The sequence below is a fragment of the Symphodus melops genome, assembly GCF_947650265.1.
Source record: "Symphodus melops genome assembly, chromosome: 2".
Taxonomy (NCBI): Eukaryota; Metazoa; Chordata; class Actinopteri; order Labriformes; family Labridae; genus Symphodus; species Symphodus melops.
Window position 1 is genome coordinate 9,478,438 of NC_136692.1, and position 22,437 is coordinate 9,500,874.

Here is a 22,437-nt window from a genome sequence, read left to right on the forward strand (position 1 = left end):
TTTGTGTGTTTGAATTTCACTCCTCTACAACTTGAAGAGGAAAAAAATGTTCAAGAATCAGAGAAGATTACAGTCGCCTATTCCCAAAGTAGACAAATAACATGTTATTGGCCTGCAGTTTTTACTCAGTTAATTGAACATTTTCACCATCTCTCCGACTAAATTATGGATAATGGATGGGTTGGATGGATCACAGGTAGATCACACAGATAGACAGCAGGTGGTTGTAAGCTGTGTTTTATTTTGTGAAAAAAATTCAAATAAATCATTTTTACATTTACAAGACCATCATTATTGGTGATTTATAACATTTGTAAAAAGCTCATTAGTAGATGTAGACTAAAAAATACATTTCATGAGCTTCGCCTTGAAGCACAACCACAATAAATAAGCACATAGGTTAGTTCTCAATTCATACATTTACTGATATGATATTTTCTTTCTCAAAATATTGATCAGTTCAAACCATGACATAAAAGGGTGTAGTCTGGCAGTGCGTGTGTGGCAGAATCTGAAATGTGTGCTTTAGAAAATTAAACTGAATTTCCAGGGAGATACTCTTGTGGAGGAGGCTGAGAGGACAATGTTGAAACTGAGAATATTTTGTTTTCTTCAGGTGTGCTGTATGATGGTGTTCCACTCAGATCTAAAAACAGATAAGACAGTTTACTTTAAGACTAATACAAAGCATTCAACCACAATCTCATGGTTAAGCTTATGTTTCAACATATTTCAATAAAAAATGGTATATATTTGGGCCATGTTTGCCTTTATTGGTTAGGACAGCTGAAGAAAGACATGAAGTGTTTGCAGGAGAGAGTGAGGGATGACGTGCTGCAAAGGGGTGAGGTTAAATTGAATTGGCCTCTGCAGAGAGGACTAAAGCCTCTGTCCATTTGGCATGTGATGCAACCTTTAGGCTTTTAGTCCCCTCACATCCTTTAATTTCAATTTAAATATAACTTTTATCACCTTCATCATCTCTTTTTTCTTGTGATACAGAGATGTCCACATCCTCTTCTGGGCCCACATCCTCAATCAGGACCTGGTTAAGGTCCGCCATGCCTTGTTTTCCTGGGTAAAAAGACTCTGCAGGAGCTGCAGCTGGAACAGGGGTTTCAGTTGGTGCCAGGTCTGGGTCTGAGAGTGGGATTGGAACTGCATCGGCAACAGTAGCTGGAGTCAAATCTTGGAGAGAAATTGGAGCCTTATCAAAAACAATGGCAGCAGAGGAAGCAGGAACTGAGGGAGGAATGATGGCTTTAGTTTCATTCAGTGAAGCAGATGAAGTCAAAGCAGGAGCACAGGCAGGGTTTTGGAGGGATCCAAACACTTTTAGAGGAGTTGGAGCTGTAAGGAGAGAGGCTGGTTGTGATTCCAGAAAGCCTGATGCCTGATCTGGGATGACCTCAACAGCAGGTTCAGGCAGTACAGCAGTAGCTTCCTGAGGCACTGCTGTCTCTTCCTCAGGGACAGATATATCCACCGTGGGCTCGCTCTTTCGTGGCCTCCCTCTCCTCTTTGCACCACTCTTGTCTTCAGCTCTCTGTCTTTTCCTCGGACTTTCCTCCCTAAAAGAGGACCACAATTGTAATCAACAGCTGTGGACGTTTAAACAGATCTTTGTGAGACACTGGCAAAGCTAATAGTACAAAGTCCTTGACCTGGATATATGGAGTCAATAGAAACACCAGAGTATGCAACCTTTGATTCCCTCTTGTTACACATTCAATATTAAACAGACGAGTGATAAGCCGCTGATACTGTTTCTAGATTGTAGGGTACAGTCTTTTAAAATGCATACTTGTTGAAAAATCCCAACAAAACATTATTAAATCATGTTATCGTTTCCATTCTTTCTTACAGCTGCAATAAAACATTCTTCTCCTCTTACATAAGTACTTGAATCTGAAGAATTTGCATATACCTCCAAACGTTTAAGTACAACTTCAAATGAACATATAGCTGTAAATGGAAGTCACAGATATGACATTGGCTGTGCCTCTCTATAACTTTACCCAAAAACCCACTGGTTAGTCTCCTTCTCTTCTGCTTCAGCCTTCTTCTTCTTGAGAAGATCCCTGTCCCGCAACCGTCGATGGATCCCTCCTATAAACAGAGCCCCATACATGCAAAGAAACCGATTAACAAGACAGTGTCAAATTAAAGATAGGCAGCTGGTAGTGGGTTAATGATTTTAAGGCTTAACTGGAAAATGTGAGAGTCTGATGTCCATTTTGTGGACATTATTATCCTTCAGTTTTACACTGCAAAACCTTAACAGAAACATTTTCACCCTTAGGATTAAAATATAGTTACACAGAGACTAACTTATTTTTTTATGTAGTAATGCAGCTTAGATGATTAAAATATATTAAATCTAAAAAAAGAAAAAGAAAAACACAGACAGTGTGCATATGAATAACTGACTCAGTTAGCTTTCCAGTATTAAAGCTGAAGCACTCCATTTCAAAGGACAGAAAAGAAAACTTAAAAGTTCACCTTGGTCCGCATTGGGATTTTTATACTCCAACTCTTGTTTCTCTTGTTGCGAAGTCTCCTCCATTGTGAGTCCTGCTATGAATGAATTCAAGTCATTAATGGCGGGAAAGCTCTGAAAAGAAGACAGAGAAACCTGTTACTGTTTTCTATTCCCACCCCTAAAAAATTATCTGGTTAAACATTACCATATTGCTGGAAGAGTTCTTGTAGCTCTGGTCTTATCATATTTGTAAAGCTGGAGGAGTTGGCACTGTGCTGAGCAGGAGAGAAAGAAAAAAAACTGAAGCAAGTTGATATGTGGGCAGTGTGTAATAGGAATAAAAGAGGAAATACATTTCGAGGTGGGATTTTATAACTCATAAGTAAAGGAAAACATATTGGTCTATTGCTGTCTTAATTAAACTAGTGAGTCAGCAGAAAATGAGAAGGACTCGTCTGTTTTTTTATTGCATGTTTATCTGGAAGCTTGCAGTATGAAGTAAAAATGTTGCTCTGCAATGGCTAAAGTACAGAATTTAGATACATTCCTCTTGTCTAAATTTCAAGATGTTGTTGAAAGGAAAAACGGCTTTTCAAGAGTTAAACAAAGTACAGAATGAGACATTAATAAGCCAAATGTATACATGCTGTTTTCTAAGAAGCAGGATCAACAATTTATCATAACATGAAAATATATTTATAATAATGAAAAGAAGAGGACCTTGGTTTTCTCAACATATCAGGAATAGAATTAAATGTGGATTCATGTAGAAAATACAGAATAAGTATTTAAACTTTTTTTTTAGCTGTTATTAATACATACCTAAACTGCTATGGCTTTACAGTATATGAAGTAAAAAGGAAATGAGATCACAAGCAACACGACTTATTATTTTCTAGTTATTTTATTAGCCTATCACTAAGGTAAGATGTCAAATTAGGTGATTAACTGCAACCTGGTGAAACAGCCTTTTTTTAGATGTTCCAAGCCAAAGACTCATCATGATATTCATAAGATTTCCTTTTCAGAAAGAGACAGCAAGAGCCTTCTATTGAGCAGACGGCTGCATCTCTTTTTCTTCTACAGCCCTGTGTTAAAAAGTCCTCTGGGCCGGGAGGGAAATTAATGAACTACTTTTACTTGTGTGATTGTAATTCAGTAGTTTTTATGGACTTTCCCATTACATCCAAAATTATTGTTACTATTGGTCTTCCCCTTAATTAAACAATATGGTGTGAGATTTATATTTTCATGTTAATTTTGCAAGGGACATGAGAGAAAGACCAAACCACGCCCAACCAATTCGAAAGAAAAGTACACAGTACTTACATTCATTTTCTTTTAAAAATATGTTTTTGTAATTTATATATTAAAATGTAATCAAAGAAACTGTGCTTTTACTTAAGTACAATATTCTTGTACTCTTCCTCCCCTGCCTTTGAGAAGACTATTGAGAAGCCAATAGATGAGGTAAGGAATCCTGTCTTTTAAAGAGATGGGGGCATACCCATCTTATCTCACACATGGCGAGTGTCTCTGGGGTGTGTTCTCAATCTTCTCATAGCACATTGAGTACTGATGTGTGTGTTTGAGCCACTCAGAAAAGAGGCTGAGTAAATAGCACTCAACTGTCAATTGCCTCCAGCACTGTGGGGAAAATGTTGAGGGTCTTTTCTCATTCACTCACATCTGCTTAAAAGGAGCTTTTTTGCTACCAAAGCATTCACACACACACACACACACACACACACACACACACACACACATACATGCACACTCAGAGTCTAAGGTTTGAATAACAAATATTAATTATTTTAGGGAAGGATTCAAGTTGCTGTAAATGTACTTCACCTGTCCACGTCTTCCAATGTTAAATCAGCCCCAAGAAAATAAGTCAATTTTTTCAGAGGACACAACTTTACATTTAGTTTAAAATATCCCCGCAAACACCGAAAAACAACCAATGAACACTTAGTACTTAAGCGATGAATTGTGACTCCATCAGTGTTGCCCTCCAGCTGGTTAAAAAAGTCAAGCAGACACAAAACAAGACTCCTGCTGAGTATGCAAACCCAAATGACAGCATTTCTGTTTTACTGAAAAACTGTGAAAGGCTGTCACTTACACAACCCTACTGTTGCTCAATGAAACTCAATTGAGTTTCAAAGTAGACATTATAGTGCCATCTTCTGGTATACTCTTTTTACTACCAATTGATGATAAACAACCAATGATTTCAAAACAGGTAAGCTGCATATTCTGTCATTGAACAAAGCCAAAAAGTTGGGAAAATATGTTTGATTTTTTTTTTAAATGTATGGATCGTTCATACCTTAATTTGTATTAAATATTTGTAATGCAACTAACCCTTCAAATTCATTCGTAATTTGGTTTAAAAAAAGGTTATTTTTTTTCACATTTCAACTTGTAAAACTAACTAACTATCATACTCAGTAGTCCTCTACTTGATGGCTCTGGTGTCTCAGGAAGTGAAGCTGGGGTGGGGTCAGAGGGGGGTGTCTACCATATGCATACACTGCTCCCTTTACTGCAAACCAAATAAACCCACCCCTCCTTTTTTTGCAATGTGCCCAGAAATGGGTTTAAGTTAGTGGAGTTTGTGGAATAAAAGCACAACACAATTTATCCACTGGTAAGTTTTATTGAATTCAAATTTTTTGAAAAGGTTTGACATACAGCATCAGAGGTGAACAACCCACTATTGCCAAACAAATGGAGGGATTCTTGTTTTGGAGGGCAACAGGTTTAATATTCAAACGTTCTTTGTTTGATAGCCTATATGTGTTTACTTTGCATATACATTAGATGTGAGGCAGGAGCTTTACGAAGTGCATAATATTAACAGTGGGCATGTTTTCAATCGATGAAACTTAAGTCGGGCAGATAAACTAAGTTCCCCTTATGACCTACTTTATCTACGTCTGTTAGGTAGACCTGTACAAATGCTATCATGGAGGTTAATGGTACACATTATTCACTTTTTTCCTAAATACAACAGAAATACGAAAAAACAAATCGCTCTTGTCTTTATTAAAATAGGCTGGTACAGTACTATCCTTGCAGAAATAAATTGCACCACAGCACTGTTTCAGGGCAGCGTCATGTTTGGTGACTGCAATGCCTTCATTGAGGCGATGGGCGTTTCTGGACGCAGGTGGCGCTGTTGAGCATGTATTTTGTTTCAGTCCCGTTTCCCTCCATGGTTTCTCCTCTCTCCGACTAACTTAGCGTTGGCTCAGTTCATTATACAGTCCTATATTCTCCCTCCATTAGGGCATCTCTGCCTTTGGACTGAAGACCCCAGCAAAACCCCAGAGAGAAAAGTTTTACTTTCATAGGGAAAGATGGACATGACAAAGAGGATCCACTTGGAGCTAAGAAACAGGTCATCGTCTGATGTGAGTCGTGCTTTTTTTAAAACCAACCCTTAGTTTTCTTGCTAGCCTTGCTAGCCAGCTTGCTACTTTTTTTTTTGCTTTGCGAGTGACCTGTGTGGCTAGCGTAATGGTGACCACATGGGCTTTAGATTGTGTTTCTCGTTTATAATAGAGTGTAAAACACTCGCACAACAAGCTACATCTTTTATACCGTGCTGGATGGGGCGTATAGTGGGCAACGAGACGAGAAAAGCTATATTCAATGGTTACTTTGAAGCAGCTTGCTGGCATTATTGCAGTGCTTTGAGCGTTTTGCAGCCTCCTCGGTCAGTTGTGCACATACGATTCAGCTCGAGTCCACCTTTGTAGCACCTTTACTAAACTTCTTTTTTACGCTGAGAGGAGAAATGTGCTTCCTGCGCCGACAGAGGTATATTTAATACACAGCTCGGAAGCCATGTTTGCTGCTAGCATAACTGCTAGAAAAACGGAGCTCTTTTATATTATAAATGCTCGTTCAAAACTACCAAAAAACGAAAATAGTCCACATGTAAACAGGGAGACCGCCGATCACGAGTTATATCTTCATATTTATGGAGCACATTCATATCAAATGGCTAGAATCAGCAGCGACAACAAAAAAATTGATTCACGAGTCATCCAAACCTTGAGCTTTTATCTGTGAAAATATTAACTCTTTCTGAAGCTCCCTACTAGAATAAACAAGCAAACTATCCCCGCAGACGCAGTTTCTTTTGAGTAATGTACAGGCTGTTGTTATCGGTGAGTTTTTAAAGGGGGGTGTGCAGCAGCAGTTAATTCCCTATAAATAGCCAGCACACTCGTATATCGGCTACATAACCTTTTAAAATCGTAGCATTGTCCTCAACCTACACGTGTACTCTGTAAATGAAGCCTGGTTGTTCAACTGTCTGGAGACAGCAGCCACCTAACTTAGTATTTTGTTCCCGCCATATTGCCCTCTCTTCGCTACACTGCCCAAAGGCGACTAAATGTATCCAAATGTTAATTTTAAAACAACAACGCCGACACTTCCGGTCGATAAACCTTAAAAAAGGCTGGAGTTGACGTTTAAACATAAGCAGGTTAAATTGGTCGTCCAGCGGCTTCTTGTAACCGAGACAGGCTACCCTGAGTGACACGGAGATCCGCTGCACCGCGCCTGATGCGTGGGCTGCTAAAAACTCGACGGTCGGCGTTTCCAATCGACCCATGCACGACAGGGAAAAATAATAATAATTCAACAACAAAAACAAACCCCAAGCAGTATGTAATAATCAACGTCAATTACTGTTTCTACATAGCACTGATGCCGTGTAACTGTTCAGAGAACTGCATACTGTATCTCAGGAATCGCCATGTTGTCATTCTGTCGTCTTTTGAAGCTCTGGGAGAAAGGAACTGTCTCCATCTTTGTTTTCACTAAATTTCCGTTCTCTACATATTTCCTTCGCCACCTAAAAAAAAGACGCTCTACTCTTTGTAACAAACTGGCATTAACGGTCAAAAGTCCTCCACCTCCTCAAATGATAGCAGGTTTAACCCAAGAGGAAAAAAGGAAAAAGGTTGATCTATGGGTGTATTCGCAATCCTTTCCGATGCTGTTGGGTTGGTTAATGGCGGGCAGACGGACCTCTAGCTGCTCCTCTACCGCACGGAGCCGTTTAAAAGGGACAACGGCTAGCCTGTAGCACGCTAGCTCACAAAAATCATTGCATTTGTCATTAGCGACTGCATCAGCAAGCCATGGGAAGCTACTGCCTTACTCTTCCTCTCACAAAGAAATCCATTTATTAACTGTCGTGTCAAGCACACAGTTACTTTATTTTTATTTTTATCAAAGAAACACTGAAGTCTTGTCGATGTTTTTCACCAGAGAAATCGACACATTTTGAGGTTTAAAGACAACTTTTTTTTTTTTAGTAAGGTTTGTGTCTCAATACTAAATTGCGCAACCAGTGTAAGCTTTAACTGAGTGAAAGTAACTCCGCCTTCAGACTTGTTTTTTCCTAATATTTTACAGGAAAATAACCTTACAACATGTTGGTGTCTGAACAGAAAGTTTAAGGTCTATGCTGCTAAACATCACAGCATTGTTCGCCAGCTTGTTTTAGTATGTTTTTCTTTAAAACAAAATAAACAATAACACCTCATTACAAATACCTAATTAATATAAATTATAATTGCCGTGGTATTTATAATTTTTGTCAGTATAATTTCATTATTTAAAAATCTGATTTTATTTCACAGTTTCTTCTAAGACTTGCTGTACATACAATACACCTGAATAAAAAATATTGAAGCAAGGCAATGCATACAATATAGTTTAAAAATGCAGAATTTTTAAACATCAGTTTAGAAGGTAAAAGTGTGTGTACTTATTAACTGGTAGGCAGAATTAAGTAAGGAGAGTATTTTATCTGTACTGAGAAGAAGACATAAAGATTAGATTTTTTGATGCCATGTGTTTTTCTATATTTCAGGTACGAGAACTTGTCCTTGACAACTGTCGATCACATGAAGGAAAAGTTGAAGGTCTTACAGCTGAGTTTGTCAACCTGGAGTTCCTCAGTTTGATAAATGTCGGCTTAATCTCAGTCTCCAATCTCCCTAAACTAGGAAAACTCAAAAAGGTAAATACTGTTTGCTTAATTGTGTTTAATACATGTTTATTTTTCATTTAAAAACCTCACATGGAGGATTAATAACTTTCTATTCTCCCTCTTTTTTTAGCTGGAGCTGAGTGACAACAGAATCAGTGGCGGTCTTGATGTTTTAGCAGAGAAACTACCCAACCTCACACATCTAAACCTGAGTGGCAACAAATTGAAAGACATCAGCACATTGGAACCATTGGTATGTATTATCCTATTTGTAATATGCCATTTAAAAACATGTACATGCTTATATCTTATATTGAACTTTAGATATGTGCAGACGTTGAGCTTTTTGTAGTCTCCTCTCATGTTTTTCACCAAAAAAATGAGAACGATGCACATGGACGGTAGAGGTCTGGTCTTCATCAGGTCTGACATACACACATTAGTGGTGTGATTGACATATCTGTGACCACATTGCAATGTTTGTTTGTTTGTCAGCCCTGATGAAGACCTCTATGGTCAAAAAAAATCAGGGTCCAAATTAAGCCAGAGATATTAAAAGTAAAGATACTTTAGATAAATAGTCAACCATGCTTTTGAATATTAGAATGTCCTCACTCTAAGTTAAGTGTACTTAATGCTAATTCAATTCAATTTTTGAATTGAATCAGCATTAAGTACACTTAACTTAGAGTGAGAAGCAGCAGTTTTGTCATGGCAGTACTTGACTGTATTTGATCCACAGCAAAAGCTGGTTACCCTGAAGAGTTTGGACCTGTTCAACTGTGAAGTGACAAACCTGAACGACTACAGAGAAAGCGTGTTCAAGCTGCTGCCTCAGCTCACCTACCTGGATGGATATGACATTGAGGACAGGGAAGCCTCTGATTCTGACGGAGAGGTAGACGGAGACGGCGTAGATGATGATGACGATGAAGGTAAGAAGTTCTGGTGTTTGTATGAAATAATGCATACTGCTAAATTTATTTAAAACAGTTGATGCTTTAATGTGCTTGACTAATTGTGGCTTTTGTTTTACAGAGGGAGAAGAGGAGGAAGACGAGGATGGTGAGGAGGAGGACTTTGATGAAGAGGAGGATGAGGAAGATGAGGAGGAGGTAGAAGGAGAAGAGGATGATGATGAAGTCAGCGGAGAAGATGAGGTAACCCAAGAAAACAAAAACATGTTGCCACAGATTCCCCACCCATAGGAATCCAGGCAATTTTTCATTTGATTTTAATGTCCCGTAAACCTTTGTTACTCAAGGAGGAAGATTTCGCTCAGGATGGGGAAGTCGATGATGAAGATGACGATGACGATGAAGATGATGACGGTAGGAGTTGTTTTGTTCTTCATATGATTGGTCAATGCAAACAAAGAGCACACAAGTAACTTACCTTATCACAACAAACATGTTTATGTTTTGAATATCAGAGGAAAAAACATGTTAGACAGATTTACTTCATTATTTCAAACCGTTGAATGGCAAATTGGGCTAGAAAGGACATGATTACACATAGTAAATATAAACTCAATCTATTTGATCGATGATGTGTGTCCTCCTAGCTATTAAAAATGAAAGGTACAGTACAAACTGTATTGCTGTTTAAGCATGTGGCGTTTTAAAGTGCAGAGAAAGTTCAACAGGCGAGTGTAACAAAACTGCGGTTGTGATGTTATTTGTAGGACAGGATGGCAAAGCAGAAAAAGAGTCTTTTTAGACTTGACATTTTATTCGTACATACTCAGAAGATTTGACTAAGACGAGTCAATGTCATCATTATTGCCATTTGAGCATTTGCGATTAACGTATAGCTACATTCTGAATTTAATCAAATAAATAAGAATATTTGATGTAAAAAAGCTATCGTTTCTCTTTGGAAGGTGTACACTTATGTTTTGGGAGGAGGCCTGCTCCTTTCCTGCATGTTGTTCCCCACACTATCTCTCACTCTGATTTCTGACTTTATCAACGGTCTGCCTATCCCTACATAAAGACATAGAAAGCCAAAGAAATATATCTTCAAAAAGTTGTTTAAAATAAAGAAGATAATATGCACTTTGTAATAGTCATCACATTTCATATTGCCATTGCGATATTGTCAAATATGGAAATATTATACTAGAGATAATATTTCACCTGCTAAAAAGTTTACAGGGTCTTATCAAGCTCCCGCCCATAATATCTGTCATGACAGAGCATTTATTCGATGGCTAAACTAAGGCGTTAGACTGGCCAGAAAATGATATAGGAGTATGAATCACAAGATCAAAAGGAAAGCGTAAAGCTTGTGAGTGTAGAGCATCCAAGCAGGGACAGTCGACTTGAATCCTTAAAAGTTCATATGATACAGATTCATATCTGACACTGTTTATTTTCAGCTCCTAATCGTGTAACATTATAACATGACGGCCCAGCTAAACATGACAGTGACCATTCTTAACCACGGTGTACATGCCCAAAGATCACACTGGAGAAAGTGTTGGGTAATGCTTGTATACTCAAGTTAGTTAGACTAGGCGTTCCAAAACCTTTGAGCTAACAACCCGTACAACGAGGATGTCAGAGACTTGGGACCCTCACTGTCCCCGGAGGTGGTTATCTCATAAAGCAGAGTAGAACTTACTTTGTATTCAATGATCCATATGCTTTGATATCGATTGATTAATAAGCAATGATGACAAAAATACCCAGATAACTAATCACAGTACTTTCTGATATTTGTTAAAGAATGTGTAAAAAATGTTGTATTAGTTTTTTAGTGTTACATCATTCCTAAATAAACAAATAAAAAAAACATTAATGGTCAGTATGCAGAAGTACAGCAGGACCCACAGTGCCAACACTGGAGTGGGGCGTTATTACGTAGGAAATAATCGATCTGAAAAAATAATTACATTGATGAATCGATGCATAATTTATTTTAAAATATTTAATACATTTACAATGTTATATGATTTTTTAACTTCTATTTTTTTTAAACCACTGGTTTAGAATATATGACCCTTTTGAGAACCAACCCCTTGGTATTTGTGACATGTTACACAAAGACGGTTTTTTAAGTAGAAGTAGAAATTCCTGGATAGCTAAAGACATGTTTGTTGGTCGTGGTTGCCCCCTGATTCCACATGACATAGATTTCCTCTTTGCCCCCAGAAGCAGAAGCGGGCAAAGGTGAGAAGAGAAAGCGAGATCCAGAGGATGAGGATGATGACGACGACGATGACGACGATGATTAAGAACAAAACTGAAAACGAGAGCCTACAGAGTTACCCTTCCTCCCCAAACGTCCGCCCTTCTACAACCTCGCACCGCTTTTGTAATCCAAGTCAACCCCCCCTTCTACCCAGCTCTAAGCTCTTCTTATGGGGCAAGACTGTACCGGATGGGTGGGCCAAGTGGAGCTGCCCCTCCCCTCCCTTCTTTTTTTCTCCCCCCCCCCCTCCCCAATGGAACTGAGAGCCACCAACACCCTCCACCTCACTCACCCCACGGCCCCCCCGAGGTTCTCAGGCAGCCCAGCACTCAGCATTCCACAATTTCACTGTCGACCCCTCTTTATGTATTCCCGTGTGAGGACTTTGGGACTGGTATCTAGTTTTGGGTCTGTGCTTTTAATATTTTGTTTGATGAATTATTTTTTGTTGTTGGGTTTATTCTTTCCCTTTTTTTTTTGTCTTTTATTTTTTTTCTGTTTCTTATATTTTCCCCAATAAAATTACTGCTATAGCAGCTGTGCAACCAGCGAGCCATTATTTTTAGTGTGGCTGCCTGTTGCACAAATCAAGGTTGTAGCTACATTTTTACTTTCTGTATGACAAAAAAAAACTTTGTAAATAAAATGTTAACATTTTATGCTTTTCTCTCGTCCTCCCTTTCATCTCTGGCGTCCTCAGATTAATTTAAAAGGGATGAAATACTGACCATGTGGTCTGTTTTTCTCATCCACCCCTGCTGTTAGGCTGTCATTATGCTCTGTGCTCTGATGGTACACTGAGCCGTCCACGGAAAAGGTTTTGGGTAATCTTAGAAGATGGGGTTTAGACAGAAGTTGACCTTGATGCTCACGCGTGTACAGCCCTCCACCGAGCGGTCTGGCTCGGTTCAGCTCGGTACGGTGCATTACTACATAACTTACATAACTTGCAAATGGGAGACTTTCTCTTCAAGAACTTTGTATGAGAGGTTTATAAAATGCTTTGTTTCAATGACATTCACTGTTAGTTACTTCTAGCATTTTTTTATGAACACTACATTTGAATTTCACACTTGGTAGGTCTTAAGGTTTACAAAGTCCCCTCTGATTTAAACTAAAAGGGTTTTATGCAAAGAATGAGTCAAAAGATTTTGCCTCAATTTCTCAAGTTTGATATGAATAAGGAAAAGACATAGACAAAATAAGCACTTATGACAAGACAAATCCCTATCCCTAAGACAAATTGTATTGTGCTTTTTTCTAATGTGAACTTTTAACAGGGTAGAGGAGGAACTTGTGTGGATTTTTCAGTAAAAGTTGAAAATTATTGTTAGTTTTTATCGTCTTTTCTTAACTAATCAATGACCCCTTATCCGAAGTTGTGGAACCAAAGGTTAATAACAGGTCATCCATATTGATCGATAACCTCTTGAATGCATATAAGGGCATACAGGTAAGTGTTGTGGTAAACAGACTTGGAAAAATGCAAATGTATCTTTGACACGACTATTCCCATGAGGTTGATGTAGCCTGTAGTGTATTCTCTGAATAATACAGTCATTAGTCAAATTGTTTTAAAAACAACAGTAATGTGACCCTCCGATTTAAAGCACTGGTCTGTACCGCCTTCATTTTAAACAAACTCAGAGAAAGGATGTTCACTGCCTCCCGATTTTCAGGAGGACTGCTGCTGCTTCAAAAGCTCTTTTTCAACTTTCAACACAAGCATGAAAGCTATGTCTGATGAAAAACGTTGTCTGTCCACATGCTGTAGACTGAAAGATGCTAAATAGTCAGCAGTTGATGGAGGCTGACAGGACGTCTGAGCAGAAAGTGCTGTTTTATGAGGCAAAAAGAAATAAACGTGTCCATGCAACTGACTTTACGTTATTGTTTGAGGTAGTAAACTAGTCTTCTCTGTTTGAGGAAAAGTCAAATGGATAAACCAGAAAAGTCATATTTTTGGGGATTTCTGTATATAGAGAAAACAATCATAAAGGAAACAGGATCAAATCAACAACTTGGAGACTGAGAGGTCACATTTAGGCTCTTTAAATGAAATGTTTTAAGTGAGACATGTTCAGACAGCGTAGGCTACAGTCAACTCTCACATTTTCAAGTTGACTCTTTCGAATAAAAGATGTGAGGGGAACATATCAATTTGCATGAAATCCTTTATTACAAGGGCATGATTGACGTCTGAGATGGAAAATTGTGAAGTAAACAAACAGCCAAACAAGGCCCCTGAGCTTGTGTACTGAACAATGGTTAAAAAGCAGGTCATTGTGGGACTGTGTTGAGACTTATCCACCAACAGCACTGCTAGTTAGAGTTAACACTGGCAGAGCACTGCTGCGCCTGGACAAAAGTCCACCAGAGATGTGTGCTGTGCTAGAATTGTCCTGCCAAAGGTCAAAGGTTCATAACTGTACAAAGGCCAGTGTCTGTATGTGTGTGGGTTAGTGTGGCAGTTTCTATTTGTGTCGTGATTTAAAGGTGGACGTGAAATGTAAACAAAATCTAGAATATCATTGTGCTGCATGTGCCTCTGACTACATGATAACAGGCATGCGTGCTAATTTGAACGGTTTCTGGTTGATAACCTAGAATCAAAGGCAAAATGTTTGTGTTGTCCTTATATTTCTGCAAGCGTTCCTGTGATATCTGTGTATATTTACATGTCAATCTTATAATAGATCTTCTGAAAATGGGGATTCAGGCCAAAGAAATGTGTCTTATAGTTTGCGAAAAAAGAAGAGCCAACAGCGGAAGCAACACACTTAAGAAACTGGTCAGACTGCATTGTTGTCAAAAATATGAACACCATACTGAAGTTTCCTGAGAAAAAAACACATTTATATTGGCAAATTAAGACAACCAACTATTCAGTGTTATTTGAGCACAATATACAGTTATTAAAGTCTTTTTGGTTGCAATAACAGATCACAACCACTCAAAATATCAATGTTTCCCTGTGAGTAAAATGTTCTCTTTTAGGTATGAAGGTCGCTGTTCCACCAGCCTCAACAAGAGTCCAATCTCACATCTAAAGTTTCTTTCAAATCTGAAACATCACACATTGAATCTCTGTCCATTCATCTTGTCAAAGAAGGAAAAAAAAGGATATAGCCTACTCCTTTCTGTGCTTGGTTTTCTCAAAAAATTACCTTAGAAACAGCAGTTGACAAAAACAACCTCCACTTAAAGGGTTTCATTTATTTAAAAACTTCATCTGCTCAGAAACATGGTGAGAAAGAAACCTCAATTTGATGTCATGAATTCACTGTGGAGCTCTGTGAAGATTGAGGAAAAATTAAACCGTTGTAGTTCATGCTTGGGAATACGAATTGAATACTAAAATTTGTCACAAATTTAGTTTGATAACCCTGGAAAGGAGATTGTTTGTGTCTACTCCAATCAATTAAACAATTTTAGTTTTTTTCCAACACAACAGCAGGGACACTATGAAACAAAACTACCCCGGTATAAAACCTTAAAGGAAATTTGTATCATCTTGTCATATGTCTCACCATAACCTACAAATAATCCTTTTATTGCTTGCCCAAGCTATTGCTTGCACATGACATGGTGTTAATCTAACAGCCAATACAAAAGGAAATACTCTTGGCTTAACAAAAAAACAGAAATTCCCAAGTTATGTTTCAGATTTTTACAGAAAGTCAACACATTCAGTACTGAAAGCTAGCATAACGTAAGCTAACCTGCTAAGCTACATGTTGCAAGACTCTACAATGGCTTTAAATTGTTTCTTCACAGTGACTCGTTGTGGGGGAAAAAAGCAATATTACTGTAGTTTTCAGAAGTACAATCTCAAATGATTAAAGTGTATTTTCTTTGATTTATTGTAAAATAAATTTTAAAAAATATAATGAAAGTGTGCTATACGGCATTGATGACAGAATGCACAGTGATATAGCTGATGTACAGTAACACAAAAGTGACTTTTCACCAATATTCCAGTCATTCACTAACAACAAAAGCAAAAACAGCTCAAAGCAACGCACATACACAATAGGGAATATTATTTAGCATTCATTTAAATCACTTTTATTTGTATGTTATACATACATTAAAACTCTGCAGCCACTGTCTTCGCTTACAGTAGTTTAGATTTTGTGGGGGAGGAAAAAATAAAATTAAGCATCATCATAAAATCTCAAAGAATGTCTGCGTCGGCCCTGCAACAACTCTCAGTTAACATTCAGACAGTCACATCATCCAGAGAGGACACACACACAAACATTGTTTACCTCTTAGCAAGAATAGAAAAAGCTACAATTTACAATAAAACTTGCATAGCTGTGAAGCATAAAAAAGAAACAGTAAAGAATGTCAACAGGTGCAAAGTTTGAAAACAAGAGTCAGTGTTTGAGTGTATGTACATTTATAAAGAACATGTGCATCTTGTGGACAGAACGACAGAGTCACGACCCTAAGAGGTGAATGGTGGTTTGAAGTAGGGTTTCGTTTTCTTTCTTTCTTTTTTACAGTAATAGATGTTTTCCATGTGGCGATGCCGGTGAATCGGCAGGTCATGGTAAGTCTGTAAGTGAGCTCTGAGGCTGCGAGTTTTTGATGTTCTTAATCTCAAGCTCCAGCTGTTTGACGCGAACGTCCCTCTGGTTTAAGAGCTCCCGCAACCGCCTGATTTCCTCCTGTTGCTTGTGGAACTTCAGACGTAGCTGTGAACAAAACGCACAATGTAAATATAGTGGAATATATATGAAAAGTATAAAATGTGTTTTTTCTCCTCCCTGTTCTTGTAGTCAATAGTTTCATCTATCTGTCCATATGACACAATCTAACTAATGGTAAGCAAAATCAGTACAGTTTACAGCAAGGTAAAGACTTGACCAAGCATGAATCTACACAACAGCCATCAGTACCTCATTCTCTGTCCTGGGTGGAGAGCAGAGAGTGAGGTCTTCTCCATTTCTAACAGGGGTCTGACTGGTGTCGTCCTCTGTTTGTCCTCCGTCTTCCTTGTCGTCTTTGGTTCCCTGTTGGTCCTGAATGTATGCAAGCTGTAACATGCCCGGCCTACTCTGAGACCTGCGAGAGTCCAGCGAGTTTCCTATCCCTTTGTTCATCTCTGGATACGACTCAGCTTCCTGACTTCCTGGCTTCAGAGACATCAGTACTGGGCCTAAAGGATAAAAAAAATGTATGAAGAAACTTATAAAAAGGAGTTCAATTCAGTCAAGCTTGAAAAGTACGACATTAAATTTGCACAACTGGTGAAGAATTACATAACAAATATAACATACTACAGAAGTCAGAAATAGTGAAATAGATTTTTCATTGTCTGCTCGACAGTGTGAAATCAGCACCTTTCCTTCCATATGTTTTCTGTTATTCAAATCAATGATTCCAATCATCAACAATCACTGAATCAACAATGAAGTCTTACTTCACATGTAAAGACTGTTCTTTACTAATTAAAGGAGGACTTGAATGTAACACACGTTTATTTGCGCCTTTGCTGGATCAATATCATCCAAATACATTCTTAGCAACATTGGGATCTGGATTTCACAATTTTCACCCAGCCGTACTTATATCTCTGCTTTTAAGTTATATTGGAACTTTTATCATTATTTATTTCGTTTGAAGCAGTTCATCACCTTCCTTTCACTGAGCAATAATGGACGACTTGTAAATCCCCCAGCAGCCCGCCAACAAATATAAATGTCATACATAGACACACACTAACTCTGACCTTTATCAATGCCGCTGAGCCACTCCTCTGCAGTCAAAGCAGGCTTGTTACTCGCGGTCATTGGGTAGATGTCTTCTTGGTACGACTCCGACTGGAAACACACAAACAAGCCAGCAACAGTCAGAAAGATCTATTTACAACATATACAGCCTTGTATTTCCTGAGGTTAATTAGTATGTGTGAGGCATCTTATTTGACTCTCACCCTGCGGGGTACAATCATGGAAAGTGGTTCAATTAAACTCTTGATTGTCACCAGTTTGTAGAACCTGAACACCTCACAGGAGCTCACGTCCAGACCTCTCTTTGGCATCACACCTGGAAGAAGGCACACACACACATCAGTTTTACTGTGACACATAGGATACACAGAGAGAGAGTGAGGGACGACACCGAACCTCAGTCAGGTGTTCAGTAATTTCATAATGACAAAAGAGTACAATGCTTCCCAATTCTTTTCAATGTTTGGGGGTGGCAGAGGCTCCGTCCGTAGGGACTTGTGTTGGAAACCGGAGAGTCAGTACTAGACCTGATGCGGACCAAAATATAGGAAGTCGTTCACTTCTCGAGCACTACCGAGGTGCCCTCGAGCAAGACAACACAACCCCACCAGCTCAGAGAGCGCTTCCAGAGAGGACAGCCGTCACTGGAAGCATCTCCATGACTGCATGTCCCCAGGTCCTACTTGTGCCTCTGTGTGTGAGAAGCATATATCTACCATAACAGAGTGCGAACCAAATTTTCCCCCCAAGTAGATGAATGAAGTGTATAAATAAAAATAAAGTGTTTTTTATACAATTGAATCTTAGTATCAAGCACAGATACAAGTTTAGGTGGCACGTTGCTGCTAATCCAGGTAAAGACTGCACAGGGCCACACCCACCCTGAAAAGAGGTTCAGGAATGTGTTCACTAAAGACTTCATAGGCTCTTTAACATTTACACATCATCTGACTTCAAACAGATGAACTGTTGAAATGTTTGGTTTCATTATATTATCTCGTTCCCTTTGCTCTCTAGGAGTATTTTAATGCAGAATGTACAATTTCAGGTCACAGTTTTTGGGGACTTTTTATGCCTTTAATGTAGAGAGTGGATAGAGTTGGAAATATCACACGGTTCAAAGTATAAATGAAATGATTTCTAAAATTTTTTACTTGAAGTAACATTTTCTAACTGGACTTGAACATTTAAAACAAGGTTGTACTTGCAATGACATTTGCCTTATAATGTGATTATTAATTATGTTAATGTATATAATAATTAAGCTATACATATTAATCAAATTGGTACAAATACTACTCTTTGAAATAAATCATAATCGCATTAATATCACTTCTTTAATAAGGGATTAAATGAATAAATGAGTGCATTTACATCTCTTAGAGTTTTTACATGTTTAACTGGCAGACGGATTTTTAGTTTGTAGCTACAATTGTGTACTCAATTTTTTTTAAACTTTTTATTAATTGCATTTTATGAAAGCTCCACAATCTTCCAGCTTTCTAACATTGACACAGTATGCTTGTATCTCAGATATATTTCTTTGGCTTGAAAATAGAGCTGCTGCTGATCTGTAAGTATATCGGCAGTATCTTGTTTCTGAACATTTTCGATTCACCTAGTTCGTCCATGTGTTGTAAAACATGGTTACGTGGGTCAGTCTGTAGGCTAGGGCGCACGCTTTTTGTCACCTAACAGGATCCACTACTTGGCTTTATCAGCTGGTTTTGCTATTCAAATGTAGCAGGCTTATTTGCACAGCAGCTTTGCTTACAGGTGCAGGAGGGTCAGAACAGCCCGAGGGCAAGAAAATCCTCGAAACAGTGAACAACCATAACCACGTTTTTCACACATTCAAGAAAGGGAAGCATACTGGGGTTTGAAACTGTCAAATAGTATATATATATACACTATAGGCATATAGTATAAGTGTGTGTGGGCATTTTTGAGTGTTTCTTACCAAGTCCTTTCTGAGGTAGGTTGGAACGGTATTCTGTCAGATAGTGGATATATGGTTTTTCTGAGCTGATTTCGTAGTACCTAATATTTCCATCCCCCTAACAGAGACACAAGGCAAGTTTTTGTGACAACACTAAAAAAGGTATTTTGTGCATGAATACATGGACACTTTGTGGTTACTTTTACAGTACCTTCCCAGCGATGTAGAGCATGTGTGTGTCAGGGTCGTAGAAAGGAAAAAGGACTCCTGATGAACCATCCAGGTTCTCTTGTAACAAAGGCACAGATAGATCATCCTGCAAAAACGCACACAAATTAACAACAAAAAACACAAACAGCCCCGTACAACCCCCTCATATCAAAACACTGAAATCATTTAAATCCTCTTCTTTATGAGAATCACTTTACGGGACTGAATTAAAAACACTGAGTGCTCAATCCCTAAGCTGTGCACCAGCTGTAATCTCCCATGCACTCTCACACGTCAAATAAACATCAGCTTGCTGTTACTACTGACTGGAGATGTGGGACTGATTCAAGGATTCATGTAACAATAACATAATAAAAATGAAACATCTAGTTCTGCCTAAACACAGACCCAACAAGATCTTTACAGTAACGGCTGGTTGAACCTCTATCTCCTAACTGTCCACTAGATGGCAGAGTTGTGTGAGAGAGGTTAGAAAGGAAACCATGATCGGAAAAGATTTTGTGTCAAACGTTTAAAATTATCTTGAGTTTTTAAACAGTCAAAACAAAAAGCAGGAGCCAATGAGCTGGGGGCAAAATATATATATTATGTCCAAACAATCTCTGATAGCAGATTCTCAGTTTTAAGGATTTTCTATTTAATTCTGTCTGAGATCAGGTGGAACACATTTGAGTTTGGACAGATAAAAAACAACAAGTATTATAAATAAATAATAAGTTGCTGCAAAATTTGACTTGATACTTGTGTGAATTTGAATGCTGCTTTTGACAGCACATTTACACTTGCTCTGTTCCAGGTGTGGCCTCTACATAAGAAACACTGAATGATGCATGGTTGCAGCAGACTTTTGACCATCAATGAGTCTGATTCTGCTTGAGGTATTTCCCTGTTGAGGAAGTGTCTCTTTCTTATTTTCATGTGCTTACTCATGATGTATGTTTGGTCTCTCTAAATAATATATCAAAGTGTGGAGTCTAGACCTGCTTTTTATGTTTTGTGTCATGAGATAACTTTTGTGATCTGGCAATATATAAGTACCATTCACTGATTAATACTGTGACATTTGAATTAAAGCAGGCAGTAATGGTATTTTTGAGCTGAGATCATTTCAGTACCAACAGTTACTTTGCTGCTGCGCTCACCTGATCCCACAGGGAGATCTGTCGATGATTCCAGCGTGACGTGCCTGTAGTGAGCAGCATCTTAAGGTTCCCCAGCATCAACACCTTGCTGGCTTTGTGCGTTTTACAGTTGCCTTCCTGCAAACACACAACAAACAACACACCTCACAAACCAAGCATTATGCATGCTAAATATTTATATAACATGAAAGGTTTTAGACTTCAAAAATATATGGATGGATTTTTTTCACAATAAGAGCTCACTGCTTATTCAGCAGGCAAGCGAAGTGCGAGCAGACTAAAGTAAAGCGTGTTAACCCTAGAGGTTGGGAGGGTTATGCTTTAAGCCTGCAGAGGACAGAGGTGTCAGTTTTGGCTGTGAGGTGGCGAAGGACAGCCTGAGCTGGGACGAGGGAACTTATGCATTGTGGGCTGAGAACTTATTTTATGCATTAACTTAGGCTTTCAGCTGATTTAAACCGTAGACTTTACTCTAACGTGTTTCAATACAGATGTTGTCCGATCTCGTTTGGAGCGAACTGTTACTTAAAAAAAAAAAAAGTCTGTAAAGTGGAACTTGGGGAGTCAATATTCTACTGATTATTAAATAGATTCTAATAAGCGAAGGTTCAGCTACACAGCAATTAAATAACTAAATTCATCATCTATTCTTGGTATTTAATTATTAAAAAAAAAAAAGACATGAACATTTTTCACCCTATCAACAAGAGGACCAAACACACTACTCAAAGGATTACCTGCAGAAGGTTTCCTGATCGCAGCTCTAGGAGTCGGACCTTGCGGTCCTTGCAGGTGGTGGCTAACAGGCTGCCGTCTGTGCTGAAAGACATGGAGAGGACGACGTCGGGGTGAAGGCTGATTGTCCGCACTGGGTTCTTTATCACCTGCTCCAGACAGTCCAGGTTCCAGATCATCACCTGCAGGTGACAGGCACACACATAAACAGGATTTAATTAAACAGACGTTTAGACAGCAACCACATAAAGCTGAAATCAAAGGTTGTATTTGTAAAAACCTATTTGCTTTATTCAAGTTGCATGTGATTAGATACTATGTTTGTTTTTACTTCAAATAAATATTTTCATTTTGCAATGATTTTCCTAAAATCACGAACAGTTTTTATCTTAGTTGCTCTTGAATGGTGTTAGTGTGAAAGGGGTTTTAAATGCTCGTTGACAATCTGAAAACATGAAATGTTTAAGCATAATAATATTTTTTATTTAAACATCACTATCTGTATATTTGACAGTAGGTCCTTAGTCCTCATATGACCTTAAGTTAACTTTTTGTGTGTGTGGCTGTATTGGGGTCAGTGTGTGTTTGTTTGGATTACCTGGTAGTCGTAGGCTGTGCTGAGTAGGATGTTGTTAGCGGTCGGATGCCACTCGACGAGGCCCACCCTGCGGCTGTGACCCTGAAGCTCCTTCCATGGTACTGTCAGGTTCTTCAGTACTCCATGAGGCGGGATCTCCCACACTTTTACCTGTGTAAATATATGCACAAGCATGTATTTATTTTTAAAGCAAATTCAAATTTCTACTTCACTGATTTTAAGAGTGAAATGTTATACTTTGACTTCCTTTACAATAATTCAGTATCTTTCCACACTTAACCAATGAAAAAAAACAACATGCTTGATATATATAAAAAAAAACTTCCAAGTACTAAAACGGTAGAGCTGGTGT

The 22,437-nt window shown here is 38.5% G+C and overlaps 3 protein-coding genes across 11 annotated transcripts in view; 1 reads left to right on the forward strand and 2 right to left on the reverse strand.

Annotated features, from left to right (window-relative positions):
• Positions 1–221: 221 nt before the first annotated feature.
• Positions 222–7,797, reverse strand: hemgn (hemogen). 6 transcript variants are annotated; one of them, XM_079337903.1, is made up of 6 exons: positions 7,242–7,797; positions 2,688–2,752; positions 2,503–2,574; positions 2,019–2,109; positions 973–1,571; positions 222–646 (listed from the first exon to the last, which is right to left on the reverse strand). In XM_079337903.1, the coding sequence occupies exons 1-6, from the start codon at positions 7,310–7,312 to the stop codon at positions 534–536; spliced, it is 1,011 nt and encodes a 336-aa protein (XP_079194029.1). In that variant the 5' UTR covers positions 7,313–7,797; the 3' UTR covers positions 222–533. The 6 variants fall into 6 exon arrangements, with proteins under 6 accessions (XP_079194029.1, XP_079194030.1, XP_079194028.1 ...); XM_079337904.1 differs by having other exon boundaries at positions 2,031–2,109; positions 2,503–2,577; XM_079337902.1 differs by having other exon boundaries at positions 2,503–2,577.
• On the forward strand, positions 5,423–12,290 carry anp32b (acidic (leucine-rich) nuclear phosphoprotein 32 family, member B). 2 transcript variants are annotated; one of them, XM_079337909.1, is made up of 7 exons: positions 5,423–5,901; positions 8,385–8,534; positions 8,635–8,757; positions 9,247–9,439; positions 9,543–9,664; positions 9,769–9,835; positions 11,663–12,290. In XM_079337909.1, the coding sequence occupies exons 1-7, from the start codon at positions 5,848–5,850 to the stop codon at positions 11,740–11,742; spliced, it is 789 nt and encodes a 262-aa protein (XP_079194035.1). In that variant the 5' UTR covers positions 5,423–5,847; the 3' UTR covers positions 11,743–12,290. The 2 variants fall into 2 exon arrangements, with proteins under 2 accessions (XP_079194035.1, XP_079194034.1); XM_079337908.1 differs by having other exon boundaries at positions 5,574–5,901; positions 11,660–12,290.
• A 2,243-nt stretch (positions 12,291–14,533) lies between these two features.
• The window catches only part of coro2aa (coronin 2Aa), a 33,292-nt gene continuing 25,388 nt past the window's right edge, over positions 14,534–22,437 (reverse strand). For all 3 annotated transcript variants that reach the window (XM_079337378.1, XM_079337376.1, XM_079337377.1), the window contains 9 exons: positions 22,086–22,235; positions 21,490–21,669; positions 20,753–20,869; positions 19,591–19,695; positions 19,401–19,497; positions 17,644–17,756; positions 17,440–17,530; positions 16,607–16,866; positions 14,534–16,402 (listed from right to left, as the gene is read on the reverse strand). In XM_079337378.1, the coding sequence (XP_079193504.1) occupies positions 16,253–16,402; positions 16,607–16,866; positions 17,440–17,530; positions 17,644–17,756; positions 19,401–19,497; positions 19,591–19,695; positions 20,753–20,869; positions 21,490–21,669; positions 22,086–22,235 (1,263 nt within the window). In that variant the 3' untranslated portion in view covers positions 14,534–16,252. The remainder of the gene's footprint in view (positions 16,403–16,606; positions 16,867–17,439; positions 17,531–17,643; positions 17,757–19,400; positions 19,498–19,590; positions 19,696–20,752; positions 20,870–21,489; positions 21,670–22,085; positions 22,236–22,437) is intronic.

Bases quoted from the DNA above. Each gene is read 5' to 3' on its own strand.
- anp32b (XM_079337908.1), top strand. From the start codon at position 5,848: ATGGACATGACAAAGAGGATCCACTTGGAGCTAAGAAACAGGTCATCG. The intron at 9,665-9,768 runs GTAACCCAAGAA...TTGTTACTCAAG, and splicing joins AAGTCAGCGGAGAAGATGAG to GAGGAAGATTTCGCTCAGGA. The intron at 9,836-11,659 runs GTAGGAGTTGTT...CTTTGCCCCCAG, and splicing joins TGACGATGAAGATGATGACG to AAGCAGAAGCGGGCAAAGGT.
- hemgn (XM_079337902.1), bottom strand. From the start codon at position 7,312: ATGGAGACAGTTCCTTTCTCCCAGAGCTTCAAAAGACGACAGAATGAC. The intron at 2,578-2,687 runs GTAATGTTTAAC...ATTCATTCATAG, and splicing joins AGAACTCTTCCAGCAATATG to CAGGACTCACAATGGAGGAG. The intron at 1,572-2,018 runs GTAAAGTTATAG...GTCCTCTTTTAG, and splicing joins ACTAACCAGTGGGTTTTTGG to GGAGGAAAGTCCGAGGAAAA.